Genomic DNA, 16,773 nt, shown 5'->3' with positions numbered 1-16,773 from the left:
CACACAATTCCATTTATTCTATATGTAATACTGATATTAGCATTATTGTACTTGTTTTACTAAGCAATATAAGTAAGAGAATAAACTAATTTTAAAGAAAGGTAACAAGCTCTAAATTGATGATATCGAAGAAGTGGCCATGAGTTCCCATTTTATGTAATAAAAATCGCTAGTTTTTTAATAACTCTTTAAGCTTTAATTTAATTCTATAAATTATTTTAAATGACTACAAAGAACCGTATTGTCTAAAGAAACACTATTGTAGACCTGTTTGCCATTAAAATAAAGTATACAACATATATTATTTTTTATCTTGTATAAAGTGGAACATTTGCAATTACTTTTTCCTCTTGTGGACCGTGTCACTTCCTCTGCTCCATTTTTTGACTATCCTGATGGGACTTTTTCTCCTTGTTTGTCGCTCGCAGCTCCCAAGTTTTGGGGGACAAAATCGAGGTGAAATTGGAGGAAATGTATTTTAGTAACAGTTCTTGCACTAATTGTTGATAATTTTCAGCTTTATTATTGCCAAGAAAACCATTAATTGCTGTTCAAGCTGCTAGTTCCTTAGAGCTGAAAGTCTTCATCTAGCAGGAGTTTTCTCATTTGAGGGTCAATAAAATATTCCCTCTTTCACTTTCCCGTCACTTAGCTTTGGAAACTACCTTCTGAGGTAAGGAAAACCTTTACCACTCTTAGGATCAAAGGATGTACATGATTGAAATGATTTATCTATCTTTCTTCCTGTGGAGAGAATTCTTCTAATTGTGAAGGCAGACTAAGGATGGGGAGCTCAGGTCTACGTGGTACCAGATGAAACATTAGGATATACATCATTAGATTTTGTTCTTTTTCAGTGGCCCCCAATTTTTGTTAGAAATAACAGTCTTCAGCATGGCTGGTTGGTTCATGCCACACCATCGGAATCGCGAAAGGCATAGTTCGATTATTGTCACCATTCATTCACTGAATAAGGGTAGAATAACACGTTATGCAGCATATGAGGGGCCCACGGTTTCTCTTCATCACCTGCTCGACATTCAAAATACTTGTAATAAGCTTCTTTTGCTTTTTTTTTTTTTTTTTTTTTAATCGACACTGTCTTTTTACTGTCAACTGTGCACAATATATAACAGAGACTCTGTTTGGCAAAATTACACATGTGCAGCAGGATTTCTCCATTACAAGAAAAAAAAAAAAAAAAAAAAAAAAACTCGATACTCACTTAAAAGCACATATAACATGCAAAACCAAATCTAAACTGAAACTAAAATATCAATTCTTCTCCCTGAAATACTACTCTCTTAGTAATTTCCTATCGATCTGGTGCCTAGAGTGATGATGCAATAAAATGGACCTTTTAGCAAGCTCACATACAAGGCATAAAGTTATGACTCAGATCTCCTTCCAGATCTTCAAGAATGAAAAGATGTAAAACTGTATGCAAAAGAGATTAAAATAAACTCTTTAAGAACTCCAATAAGCAGTAACTCACATTTTTTTAAAACAAGTTTTCCTCTATTTAATACATTTTCATGATTAAAAAAATTAAGGGTCATGGAACATTTTCACACTCATATTCGTTAATGGCACATGGAAATTGACTTAAAATGCCTATTTTCATCCATGTTACAAAAACCTTGTCAACCACTGTAATATTAACAATAATAATAATAATAATAATAATAATAATAATAATAATAATAATAATAACAATAATAATAATATTTTGAATTTAATTTCTATTTTATGCATAAAATACAAAATTATTTTTGCATACTGTACAAGTTCTGACCATTCAATTTCATGAACAATTGCTAGAGTGGTGTTATCAACAATGTCATGCTTAGAAGAGAGAAGAGTCAATGTTAGTTTTGCGAGTGCTTTCAGTATTTAGTTTTGCTATCTGCTGTCAATGAAAAACACTCATCCAAACAATACTGTGCCTTCACAGAAAATAGAAGGCAACACTTCCATTACTGGAGCTAAATAACACTGCGACAACTCGCAGTCTGGCTTAAGGCTCATTCACAATGAAAATTAAACATAACTGTAATATAAACATTACCATAAGATGTTAACATGAAAGTCTGCAAACTATGAATTTCATGCTTATGCTTACGTGACTTGCAAACAGAACACAATCATGGAGCGCTGAAGTATACGAAAGAATATGGGGAAATGGCGTCATCGTTATGTTTCCATGGTTACCAAGTATGTTTGCTGTTATGTTTATGTTCCCATCGTGAATGATGGTATGACTTCTTGATTTTACTGTAACGTTAACGCTTAAGTTATGTTTAATTTTCATTGTGAATGAGCCTTAACACACTATTATGATGTGTTGTGTAGACTGGGAAGGGAACTAGAATGTAAACATATCAATAATTTCTCTGAGGAGAAAAATTTGTGCAGTACTTTTTTGGCTGCTCCATCTAACCACAGACATCAAGCTCTTCGACACAACTCTAATGAATACAAATATTCACTGCAAGAAATTCAACTTAAGTATATGGTTTTACAATAACAACTTTCATGTGTTGAAATTAAAACTAAGTCCTAAATTGCCTAGTTGACTAGTTTTGACTTTGTATGAGCCGAGCCATCTTCAGAACTAGTGAGGTCCTTTCATTTTAACACAGGAAAGTTATTATAACCATATTCCTAAGTGATTTAGTGTATTAAAAGTGTATAACCAAGATGTATAATAACGAAATTTAAATTAAAAGTATGAATTAAGCATACACATAAAAATTAATTTCCAAACGTTAGTTGTTGACAGATCATATGTGGGTGGCAATTCGAAAATAACTGAATTATACAGTAAAATCCCGCGTAACCGGCACCCAAATAACCAGCAATACCAAAACAATGGCACTTTTGGTTGGACTAAAAAAAAAAAAAGTTTAAATCTGTTACACTGCCACAGTCTAGGCTGTCAGTTTTGCCACATTAGGAAGTTCGAATGAACTTCCGTTTTCAGTGAATATTCTAACCTAAAATTAGTGTATTACTTGTATTTGTGTTGTGTGATGTGTTTTAATAAGGAAAATCCTCACAGTTTTTATGTTTATTTAGTTATGTTCGGGCTGTCAGTGTTGTCACATTAGGAAGTTCGCACGAACTTTAATTTTTAGTGAATATTCGAACTTAGAATTAGTGTATTATTTGTGTTGTGTAATGTGTTGTAATGAGGAAAATGCATATCGTTTTTATGTTTATTTAGTTATGTTCGATCCGTCAGTGTTGCCACATTAGGAAGTTCGCATGAACTTTAATTTTTAGTGAATATTCGTACCTAGAATTAGTGTATTATTTGGGTTGTGTGATGTGTTGTAATGAGGAAAATCGACACAGCTTTTATGTTTATTCAGTTATGAGCAAGTGATAGAGAAATAAGCTTCACATGGCTGCAGTTTCAAAATTTGGCATCATGAAATACGAACTTTCTTTTTGTATATACTGGTATTTATTCAATTATCTGGCAAAATCTCGTATCTGTAACTAGTCCATTCCTTTGGTGCTGGTTAAGAGGTATTCTACTGTACCATTAAACTGCTTCACAAAACAGATTTCGCCTAAATTATTGAAATATTGCAATGAACACAAATAAGGTCTAAAGAATAAAGAATTGATCATTCATACAAATCTTTTAATACCAGTTGAAATATCATTCCTCTCTAAATATCTTTCCCACTTTATCAACACGTTTCTAATACTATTAAGAATGAGAAAATAACGAAAGAATTTTATCTGTGATGCAGTCCACTTCCATTTTATGTCGATACTCGCATACGTGTTGAAAATAAAGGGAAGAGTAGCAGAGCTGAGAATGCAAACATACTATGGTGGCAGTGGTTCTCAGTGTGAAAGAAATGTAATGAGTTTCTTTGAGATGGTAACTATTCACAGTGACCCAATCTCCTGCATAGTCTTCCCTAACATCATAATGAACAAATTGTGTAATATCCTTGACCTGTACTTTCTATTCTACTTGTACATACACTGCATAAAGCAGTCAGTCATTGGAGTAATTTTAAGTATTTGTAGAACATCCTGGTTTTTTATGATCCAATAATATACAGCCAGCTGTTCACTTCCGTGAGTATTGCTATTCGTACTTTGTCCTGAAACGTGAGAACTCGATTAAAATGTTGGATATCTTGTTCTTTAAGTAGAACAGGTTACATCCCAGATAATTAAAAGAATTCACCTGATCTAAAACACATCTCTTACTCCAGATTGTATTTTTCCCATCGGATGCCATGACGTTTGTTTTCTCAGTTGATATTTATTGCTATCATACTGAGTTGCACTGAATATCGTAACAAATATTTAATATCTCATACTGGTGATATAAATGATCAAGAGTAAAGGTGATAATGGGCAGTCTGTCGCACCCTACTATTTAGATCTCTACATTCTGATACCTTTGTTTCAGATGGAATTACAATAAAATTATTTTTGTACAAATTAAGAACTACATGTATTATTTCATTAGGTGTTTCATTTTATTTATTTTACTTGCTTATTTAATGACACTATATCAACTACTGGGTTGTTCAGCGTCGCAACTTGCAACGAGATGGTATTTGGTGAAATGAGGCCCAGAATTCGCCATAGATTACCTGACATTTGCCTTACAGTTGGGAAAACATCGGAAAAAACCCAACTAGGCAATCAGCCCAAGCGGGAATCGAACCTGTGCCTGAGCGCAACTCCTTATCAGCAGGCAAATGCTCTATCATCTGAGCTACACAGGTGGCTAGGTGTTTCTTGGGCAAGAATTTTTTTAAGTGTTTTATGCTCCACTCAGTCAAAATCCTTTTTATAAGCTAATTGTATTTCTTTATGAAATTAATGATGTTTTTAAACCAATAAACCCGTAATAAAATACCCGTAAACACAGGATCTGGTGAAAGTTGCCTAATTAAAATGTACTACATCATGATAATGTCTGTTCACAATGGTCTGTTTTAACAGTTAAGATATTTCAGATAGGATGCTCAATATTCTCAAGAGACCTTCCAAATCAACAAAAAAATGTGTGCACCACACTACCATCTCCTGGTTTATCGTGCATTAGATTGTTAAAAAAAATGGATGCATATGTACAAACTGTTTCATGTATAAGTTTACATTTATAGACAGTGAAGAGTCTTTGTTACTGAAAACAGCTTAAATATTCACAAATCATAATGAAGACAATTGGACACAGATGAAACCTGGCTTCCTCTTTCTGGCTATGAAAATTGTAAAGAAATGTTTGGTGATCAGAAAATCCTCAAGAAACTGAGCTATATTAAGAGAAATTTGGAGGCTAAACTGCAATAGCAAAAGTGAGAATTAAATAAACAGTTTTTTTTAGAAATAGGCCTATTACTAATTATAGGAATAAGATATCATTCAGTAAAACTGAGATGACAACTGTTTGTTTCAATGGAACAATGCTACTTACAATAAATGACGTAGAGAAAGAATAATAACACAGGGACTTACTGAATCACAATTTAATGATCTTGACACAGCATAATAATTTTTTGAGATGCTATCAGGTCATCTCCCTACGAAAAGAACACTAAAAACAGATGATTTCGATACAGAAGTATCAAAATTAGTTATAGAAGAAATAAAATTGACTTTACTCCTGTAGTAAAAACCAAAGGACTACAACATCATTCAGACTAATTCTTGAAAACCCAAATGCTAATTAAATTATAACACCGCATAAATTAACCTGAGAGAGAGCTAATAACAAGAGGGAATAGTGGACCACCTCACAGAACTCCTGAGAGTGAGCTAATAACAAGAGGGAAAAGTGGACCACCTCACAGAACTCCAGAGAGTGAGCTAATAACAAGAGGGAAAAGTGGACCACCTCACAGAACTCCTGAGAGTGAGCTAATAACAAGAGGGAAAAGTGGACCACCTCACAGAACTCCAGAGAGTGAGTTAATAACAAGAGGGAATAGTGGACCACCTCACAGAACTCCTGAGAGTGAGCTAATAACAAGAGGGAAAAGTGGACCACCTCACAGAACTCCAGAGAGTGACCTAATAACAAGAGGGAAAAGTGGACCACCTCACAGAACTCCAGAGAGTGAGCTAATAAGAGGGAAAAGTGGACCACCTCACAGAACTCCTGAGAGAGAGCTAATAACAAGAGGGAATAGTGGACCACCTCACAGAACTCCTGAGAGTGACCTAATAACAAGAGGGAAAAGTGGACCACCTCACAGAACTCCAGAGAGTGAGCTAATAACAAGAGGGAAAAGTGGACCACCTCACAGAACTCCTGAGAGTGAGCTAATAACAAGAGGGAAAAGTGGACCACCTCACAGAACTCCTGAGAGTGAGCTAATAACAAGAGGGAAAAGTGGACCACCTCACAGAACTCCAGAGAGTGAGTTAATAACAAGAGGGAATAGTGGACCACCTCACAGAACTCCTGAGAGTGAGCTAATAACAAGAGGGAATAGTGGACCACCTCACAGAACTCCAGAGTGAGCTAATAACAAGAGGGAATAGTGGACCACCTCACAGAACTCCTGAGAGCGAGCTAATAACAAGAGGGAATAGTGGACCACCTCACAGAACTCCTGAGAGTGAGCTAATAACAAGAGGGAAAAGTGGACCACCTCACAGAACTCCAGAGAGTGACCTAATAACAAGAGGGAAAAGTGGACCACCTCACAGAACTCCAGAGAGTGAGCTAATAAGAGGGAAAAGTGGACCACCTCACAGAACTCCAGAGAGTGAGTTAATAACAAGAGGGAATAGTGGACCACCTCACAGAACTCCAGAGAGTGAGCTAATAAGAGGGAAAAGTGGACCACCTCACAGAACTCCAGAGAGTGAGTTAATAACAAGAGGGAATAGTGGACCACCTCACAGAACTCCAGAGAGTGAGTTAATAACAAGAGGGAATAGTGGACCACCTCACAGAACTCCAGAGAGTGAGCTAATAACAAGAGGGAATAGTGAACCACCTCACAGAACTCCAGAGAGTGAGCTAATAACAAGAGGGAATAGTGGACCACCTTACAGAACTCCAGAGAGTGAGCTAATAACAAGAGAGAATAGTGGACCACCTCACAGAACTCCAGAGAGTGAGCTAATAACAAGAGGGAATAGTGAACCACCTCACAGAACTCCAGAGAGTGAGCTAATAACAAGAGGGAATAGTGGACCACCTCACAGAACTCCAGAGAGTGAGCTAATAACAAGAGGGAATAGTGGACCACCTCACAGAACTCCAGAGAGTGAGCTAATAACAAGAGGGAATAGTGGACCACCTCACAGAACTCCTGAGAGTGAGCTAATAACAAGAGGGAAAAGTGGACCACCTCACAGAACTCCAGAGAGTGAGCTAATAAAAAGAGGGAATAGTGGACCACCTCACAGAACTCCAGAGAGTGAGCTAATAACAAGAGGGAATAGTGGACCACCTCACAGAACTCCAGAGAGTGAGCTAATAACAAGAGGGAATAGTGGACCAGCTCACAGAACTCCAGAGAGTGAGCTAATAACAAGAGGGAATAGTGGACCACCTCACAGAACTCCTGAGAGTGAGCTAATAACAAGAGGGAATAGTGGACCACCTCACAGAACTCCTGAGAGTGAGCTAATAACAAGAGGGAATAGTGGACCACCTCACAGAACTCCTGAGCGTGAGCTAATATCAAGAGGGAATAGTGGACCACCTCACAGAACTCCAGACAGTGAGCTAATAACAAGAGGGAAAAGTGGACCACCTCACAGAACTCTCAAGGAGAGGCACTCAAAAGTTCAATCAACAGAAGTAATATTTATACATAATTTTAGCAATAAATTACAGCACATATAATTTCCCTTACAAAATCTACTGAACTATAACAACCCACTATAGCCTCTTTTCCACGTTCATAAATGGAAAAGTCAAAAGTATTTGACTGACGCATGCACCCGCGTGCACACGCGCACACACGCACGCCCGCGCATGCACGCACGCACGCACGCACGCACGCACGCACACACACACACACACACACACACACACACGCTTTTGGAGATCCAGTTTATTACGCAATTTCACTAGTATTACAAAGATATTGTCCTCACCATCAAACTTGAAAATATAAATCTAGAACTGGACAAAATATTTGTAAATATTTTATAGTTTATAGTTTAAAATTTTGTTAAAGAATTCTGGAAATGCTGACATCAAATCTGTACACTCACTGTTTTCTGTATCTGAAGGGGACATGATGTGAAGGTTACCCATTTAGACTCATTGTCATATTTATAGGATGCAAAAACGGTACTTTAATGATAATACCTTAGGCCAGTGGTCGTCAGCACTCGCTGAAATGGATAGAGTGCATGGAGGGTAAGGAAATATGCTCTAGCATGCACAAGGGATAGAGAGACAGAATACCTGCCAGCAGCCACGAATGCACGCTAGGGCAGTGTCTTGTCTGCAGGTAAGAGACGCTAGCCCTAGAGTGCAGTGTTCTTTCTTCAATTTTCCAAAATTAACATTCAATAACTTCTTAAATCTTTAAATGAACACACCCTATCAACAATATTGTTATTAATTTATTTCCCGCCATTATTAGTTCCAGTGTAGAAGACAGCTGCATATAACTGCATCATGTCTGCAGGTGAATGTAGATAATTATTTATTTTGTCTTTTTCTGCGTGAGGATATAAATAGTTCACCATGTATTATAACTCCGCAGGTGTTAATTATACCATTTATATTTATTCTGAAATTATGAACGGGCCTACAGCCATGAGAAGTGACGTTATTTTATGCTGTCATATTTATAGGACATTGGGACTAAATGAGATATTTTCTGTTTTTTTTTTTCTTGCTTTCTTTCGGGTGGGTTTTATGTAACCAAACACTTTTTTTTTTACTTTTTCCTGGAATTGAAACGGAAAATAAAGCGGGAATGCTCGACTCCAGAGGAAGCTATTGTTTATATGGAAACATTGACTGAATGAGACTTTCAACATGTCTGTCTTGATTGTGAAGACCGTTTTTCACTCATTACAATTCCCTCACTTCCTGATGCGTCATCTGATAATGAAGATATTGATGATGATCTAATTGACATTCCTGAACAGCATAGTGGTAGAATGGATGATATTTCAGGAACTATAGAACTGATAGGACCCGAATCAGAATATGACGGAAATAATCAAATTATTCAACATCTGAAGAAATTCAGACAAGTGATGACTTCCTATCTTGTTCGGCAATTATGTGAATTGAATCAGAACATACAACTACCCAAATGGGAAAAAATAAAAGATAGCTGTCCAAAATAATCTATGACACCAGAATCTATACCTAATATTATAAAACAAAATATGTTTGAACATTTCGTAAACAAAAGTATCCCAGACTTATTCATATATATGACAGTAGATATCGTAGATCATATTCTAGAAGAAACTTTGCTGTAGATCAAACAGGAAAATGATTATTAATAGTCTTTCATCAGAGGAGAGCTACCGAAGTTCATTTGGATTCTCATCTTCAGTGAGCATCACCATTTGCCTCGAGTGGGACAGAGCTCCAGACTGCAACATCGAAATTGTTTCACAATGTATGTCCCGTAACATGTTTCAAGACAAAAGACACATTCACTTCAATGACAATAATAAAATTGTACACAATGACAGATATCACAGTTCGACAACTTTATGGTTGGCTAATAAGACACTTATGAAATTTCAAGTTTTTTTTTTTTGTGATAAATTGTATGTTGATGAAAGATTAAATATTTTGGACGAAATTCTCTGAAAAGGTACATGAGAGGAAAGCCAGTGAAATTTAGTTACAAATCTTGAATGCTCTGCAATCATGATGGGTACTCATTCCAGAGTATACCTTATCAAGGCCAAAAAGAGAAAAATACATCCCCACTCTCCACGAGGATATCAGAGTCCCTCTTTTCAGTAACTGACTAACCAGAACATCATGCCATCAACATGGACAATTTTTTCACATCATTTCTTCTGGCTGCACAAATGAAACACACCGGTACTGTAAGAGAGAACCGTATAGCAATATGCCCTCTGGAATCTTCAGTAGAAAAAGAAAGAGGAGCTTCAGATAAAATTTTCGACAAAACCAATGGGGTTACAGCTGTATGTTAGAACAACAACAACGTAGTTACTGTACTTACAAATTTTTAATCTCTCGATACAGAAGGTGAGGTGCAATGCTGATCGAAGGGTTCTAAAATCAGTATTCCAATCCCTGCCTGCATAAAATCATACAATGAACACAAAAATGGAGTGGATCTCTTTGATTCCCTAATTGGTTGGATACAATGAACATGGCTTGCTGGAAGCTGTAGTTTGCTGAACTTGGAACCCATGATTTGCTGATGTTCTGCAGAGAGTAAGTATTATTTTGTAAAATTTGCTATTTGTAATAAAATTTCTAGAATTAATTTGTTGTGAGAGTTTTCTGATCTTCCAAGCTTGCTACATATTTTTTATGAAGCTATATGACACCAAGACCTAGGATTGGCCCACAATCGAAGAAGAAATGCTTTCAGGATGTTAGATATGACAAATTAGGACATATGATTGGAAAGAATCCCTCTGGAAAACAGCTACGCTGTGAATGATGCCACAAGGGGAAACCACTATAATTTGTATAAAATGTAAAAGAGGTCTCTGTATTAAGTGTTTTGAACCATATAAACTGTGTCACTAAAAAGTGTGAAAGTAAAATTTGAGAAAGTCCAGTCTTTTTTTTTTTTACTAGGGATTTGGTACTGTTGTACTCTATTATCAATATTTTTATAATATGATAAAATATGTTTTTTCTTCAAATAATTAAATTATATACGCATTATGTATGCGATTTCAATGTGTGATGTTATGCTGAAAAATATTATTACAACTCGAAATATATTATAACATATGGTCCCAATGTCCTAAACATTGGACAGTCTTTTCCGTTCCACTCATATGTGAAATTTGGAATTTTTCTGTTTTTCTGCCCTAATATAACCTAAACAATAAAATGTATGTATGTATGTATGTATGTATGTATGTATGTATGTATGTATGTATGTATGTATGTATGTATGTATGTATGTATGTATGTATTAAGACCATTTGAAATTTTATAATCATATTCTGGGTCTAAATGGGTTAAGTAATATTACAGAACAGCATTATTAATAATTATAACAACCCTGGCTTTTAACCAACGCACCAAATGTTTAACATTACTTTATATGGATATTTCTACTTTTAAATTCTTTGTGACTGGACAGTTCTATAGTCCCACTTGCCACAGATAGAATGTGCCAGACACCATCAAATTGTTAAAAATAGACATTCCCTGTTTTTTTCGAATTACCCCTCATGTTTAAGTGTATCAACGAATTCAAACTTGTTTAAAAGACACAGAACATTTGGAAATATGGCTGACCATATACATGTAATTATCTGTGAAAGAAAAAGGAGGAAGAAAGGAGAACTATAGAAAATGTTTGCCTGCATACCAGAGCACAGCATTTCCAGCAACAGGTATAATTCAAATAAGCTTCTTTCACTCTGTATGTTAACCACAGGTTACCTTGAGCAATAGTGAAGAATTATTGACAAAAAATTACGAATTAAGTGAATTTAAGTCATTTCATTGTAACACAGCATCTTTACAGTTACTGAGTAACTTAATACAAAAGACTGTAAAGTTCATCAATTAGAATGTGTTCCTAAGAAATGAAATTTTAAAAACATAAATATTGTAATAATACCACAGAATTTCTGAAGTAAGTCTGTGTTTCCTGTTTACATGACATAAGTTCTTGCTGTTATAGTATTTATCCTAAACTCCATTTCAGCCATACAGTTCTAAATAGAACTTAGAGCTACTTTATTAAAACAAAACAATATATGTATATAGTGTGTGTGTGTGTGTGTGTGTGTGTGTGTGTGTGTGTGTGTGTGTGTGTAAAGCTACACTAACACCAGCATTCTATTTTGACCATTTATTAACGTGTTTTCTGTTTTGAGCAATTCTGAATTCATTACAATATACCACAATTAAACAAATACAAAGTGCTTTTTTATGAATATGTAAATAATAAGCCATGTGTTGTCATTTTTTCTTCGCACTTCTTTCTCATGAAAGTGCCGAGGTTGAATTCTATGACTTGACTAGTATTTCATTCAGAGTCAAGACACTAATACGAACTGCATTATCATCAGTTCACAATGACCAGAATTTAGATTAATTTTAAGGCTACTGCTATTATACTTAACGAAATAAACATTTTAAATCTAGAAGACAAAATAAAATGTACAGTATGTATTTAACATAAGACTAGAGTCCCGTTACACCTGCCCAAACACAAATCTACAACCCATTTTATAGATCTGTCAACAAAAATTGTTCCAGTTGCACAAAATTACAATAATTACAATCATTATAGAAACTTACACTTTAAAATATTTAATTTTATAGAAGTATATGCACAGTGTTAACAAATGCAAATATATAACTACAGAGACAGATGAAAGAAACGTTGGGTCTTGATCAATGTTAAAATATTTTTACAAATGTTCTCATAACAAAATTATTCACCATCATAAAAAAAAAAAAACTACAAAGTTTGATGAGAAAAGTAACACAAGATTTCCAAATTTTCAGTGTTCCTGTTAATAATGTAGACAGTGTAATGCAGGACTGGTGATGAACAATGAGAGAAGGGTTTTTACAAAAATCTCGAATTAGGAACTCATTCTTTATGGTACACTGCAAAATTCCACAAAAGTGCACGAATATACAGGATGTGTGGTTATTTGATACTATGTAATAGTTCACACTTAGTGAACTGACCTTCTGTGCATTCAAGATTGATATCTGGTCCCAAATCAGAGTAAGATACAATTTTGCATACACTACCATATATATAACTATATTTATATTTAAAAGACCCTTACTGATTCGAAACGTCCTCAGTACTTATCAAAATAAGTAGGCTAGATGTTATCTTAGAAATAAGTAAAGTTGTCAACTTCAAAGTTCATTTGTTTTTACAAGCAATTTCACTACAGCATAATCTATTATCATATCAAGATTTTGATGTAATGGATCAGTTTGTTGGCAGTCATTAAACCCACAAGTAAAAAATGGAGATAAAATTATTTCAGCACAAATACTGAATAATGTCAGTATCAACAGTATCTTCTGATAAGACATACATGTGAGAATAAAATGCATTCCAATGAAAAATCTTATTTTAATAATGCTTCAATTAACCCATTTGTCACAGATTCCATAACTATATTAATTAACACTAGAATGAAATGGCATTCATCTACGTCAAAGTATGTACAGAACATACCTTCTCATTTCCATTAGCTACTTATACTACTGCTGTGACTAGTAGGTGTTATGATCACTTTGTTACAACTGTTTTATAGATAATTAAGTTGAAAAGAGAACATTGTAGGACAATATTGAATCAGTTACACCTATATTAGAGTGAATAATGTAACATACTATACATATTTAGCATTTTAAAATCAAATTGCTTAAATTTCGTATCATATCTACATTACTGATGTTACTACTATACACCAAAGTTTCTTTCGTCTGTCATGGAACATTGCAACACCTGTCTCATATGTACCAAAATTAAGAGGACAGCTCGAATGTCGATATATATTAACATTATAAATAAATAAATACATTTCAGTTCTCCAGCATCACACCAACTCTGCAATGCAATACATACAGAAAGAGCAGAAAATGCTAAGAACATGTGCTCATTCTATGAAGAGCTGACTGAAATAAATGCCTTAAAATTTCATCATAAAGTACTAAATATGCTTCGAAGCAATTTCTCTCCTTCATGTAGTTTAATTTTCATTAATTTGGTGATAAAATACTCAGCAATTGCATGACAGGCACTAACCTTCTGGTATTCAAATAAACTTTGTGTTAAAAATAGTTTCCAATATTAACAAATACACTTCATTATACAAGAAGAAATTTGGTGTTGGTTAATTAAAATTATCACTTATCTCCTCTACATCCAATTTCATGTAACAATGAAAATAAGTAGAGAAGAAACAAAACTAAATACTACCTCAACAAATAAATAACTAAAAAATATTTAGTGCAATAGTAGAGATGGAATGTTTAACAATTTCAACATATGCACCAGATTCCAGCAACTACTTGTACAATTAAGATAATGGCTCTGTAGTCTGCGTGTCATTCATTCAAACATGTTCCAAATAAATTCTGAGATGTTTAACCCAGGAAGAAAAATTAATTTAACACTTAAGATATTTAAGACTAAAATTACTGAGAGGTACGAAAAAATTGAAATTGGACCAAGGCTGCAGACACACAAAGTCTCAATGGTAGAAATTCAGAAGAAGACTCGGATATTCCATGTGTACAGGATGTTGAATCCCATAACACGGAATAACCGAAAACCTTCCTCTCAATCATAGAGATGTTGACTGTTATCCTCATTCAGGTCCACGTGTGACTCAGAATGTCTGTTAAGAAGTTTTTTCTTAGAGAAACCCTTACCACACGTTACACATTCATAATTACACTTGCTCCTTTTCCTCTTATCACGCTTTGCAGGCATTTTCTTTACCACTTCCTTTGGTTCCTCTGAAACTTCTGCACTAGGAACACCTTCGTCACTCGGCTTTGTACTCAATTCTTCATTGCTACTTTTACATTTATGAGTCTGAAAGTATTCGTGACGACTGAAAGAGTTATTGCATGCTGAGCAATGGAAAGGACGTGCAATTTCATTAGGACCATGAAGTTTCATGTGACGAATTAGGTGGTACCGACGTCCAAATGTCTTTCCACAAATTATGCACCAGTACTGCCCATTGTTAAGCATGTACCTTTCAAACTCCTGCTTCTCCTGTGAAGAAGCTCTGCGTCTATATGATAGTACTAGACTCAAGGGTTTGTCAGAATGGAATCTCTTAAAATGCCTCACTAAATGACTACGTCGTGTGAATGTTTTGTCAGGACAGAACTGACAACGGTGAGGTTTACTTATTACCTCACCACTACCATCACCTTCTGCCGATGTTGACGGACCATCCTGCAAGGAAGACTGCAGGGATATCTCATCATCCTGACCATTCGTCATTGCCTCCACTTCAACGGGCTCCATCTTCATCTCATCTACATCGACCTTGCTAGGAATGGTGGATATACTAAGTCCTGGTAAATTAGGATGGGCAACAAGTCCTTCAAGCGGCTCAGTTTTCATCACCGTACCTCCACTTGATGTTGCACGATTCGTTAATACTGGTGATACCGACACATCAGTACCAGGAATCACCCCTCTAGCCGACCCAAACAAAAATTCTCTCATGTGTATCTTTTGGTGACGAACAAGATGTTCTTTTCGAGTGAAGTTTTTAGAGCAGACATTACAGTTATAAGGTTTAAGCTCGTCTCGAATTTCTGGAGTTGTACGATGGGTTCGTAATTGATGCCGCAATAGATGCTCCTTTCTGGCAAATCCCTGACCACACAAATCACACACAAAAGGCCTAGACATATTGGAGGAAGAGTCATCATCCTGAACAGGCGGGACATTTGAAGAGGGACTGTGGTTATCAGAAGTCTCTGTAACAGGTGCCTCAGCACTGTTATTTTGGATGGAAACTTCAAGAGTGCTGCTACTATCTCCAAGGGAGTACCGTAAGGCATTAAGGTGACAAAGTCGATGTCTGGAGAGATGTTCTTTACGTGTGAAAGGTTTATAGCAGATGTCACAGTTGTAAGGTCTTCCACCAGAATGTGAAATCATGTGGCGTGATAAGTGCTCCTTTCGGTTGAAACCCTTTTGGCATAATGGACAAGAAAATAGCTTCCGATCCATGTGAGTGCGTTGATGGCGTTTTAGTGAACTGCGCCTTGGAAAAACTTTGCAACATATATGACAACTAAAAAACTTCATATTCAAGTGAGAATTATTAGTAGTGCTGGCAGTATGTTCATCGTAGTCTGATGACTTACTATTAGAGAGATCAACTGAATTCTCATCTCCTTCATATACATCCCTGGATTCTGAACCTTCTCGTTCAAAGCCTAGAAGAGAAATTACTTATTTAAGCATTGGGAAATAAAGTGCAAAGATTTGGATATGGTAACAAATCAAATTCAATTAGTTACAATAATAAACACATGTGATTAGCTCCGTACGTAGATGAAATTATTGGGGATCATCAGTGCGGTTTTAGGCGTAATAGATCGACTATTGATCAGATTTTTTGTATTCGACAGACAATGGAGAAAAAATGGGAGTATAAGGGTACAGTACATCAGTTATTCATAGATTTCAAAAAGGCATATGACTCTGTTAAGAGGGAAGTATTATATGACATTCTTATTGAATTTGGTATTCCCAAGAAACTAGTTCGATTAATCAAAATGTGTCTCAGTGAAACATACAGCAGAGTCCGTATAGGTCAGTTTCTATCTGATGCTTTTCCAATTCACTGCGGGCTAAAGCAGGGAGATGCACTATCACCTTTACTTTTTAACTTCGCTTTAGAATATGCCATTAGGAAAGTTCAGGATAACAGGCAGGGTTTGGAATTGAACGGGTTACATCAGCTTCTTGTCTATGCGGATGACGTGAATATGTTAGGAGAAAATCCACAAACGATTAGAGAAAACACGGGAATTTTACTGGAAGCAAGTAAAGAGATCGGTTTGGAAGTAAATCCCGAAAAGACAAAGTATATGATTATGTCTCA

The 16,773-nt window shown here is 35.6% G+C and overlaps 1 protein-coding gene across 1 annotated transcript in view; it reads right to left on the bottom strand.

Moving 5' to 3' along the window:
* Nucleotides 1–1,060: 1,060 nt before the first annotated feature.
* The window catches only part of LOC138707375 (zinc finger protein 271-like), a 53,837-nt gene continuing 38,124 nt past the window's right edge, over nt 1,061–16,773 (bottom strand). The window contains exon 6 of the mRNA XM_069836694.1: nt 1,061–16,102. Coding sequence (XP_069692795.1) covers nt 14,475–16,102 — 1,628 coding nt within the window. The 3' untranslated portion in view covers nt 1,061–14,474. The remainder of the gene's footprint in view (nt 16,103–16,773) is intronic.

Source organism: Periplaneta americana, chromosome 10 (genome assembly GCF_040183065.1).
Source record: "Periplaneta americana isolate PAMFEO1 chromosome 10, P.americana_PAMFEO1_priV1, whole genome shotgun sequence".
Classification (NCBI taxonomy): Eukaryota; Metazoa; Arthropoda; class Insecta; order Blattodea; family Blattidae; genus Periplaneta; species Periplaneta americana.
The sequence above is the reverse complement of the archived record's forward strand: the minus strand, read 5'-3'. Positions and strand labels throughout refer to the sequence as shown.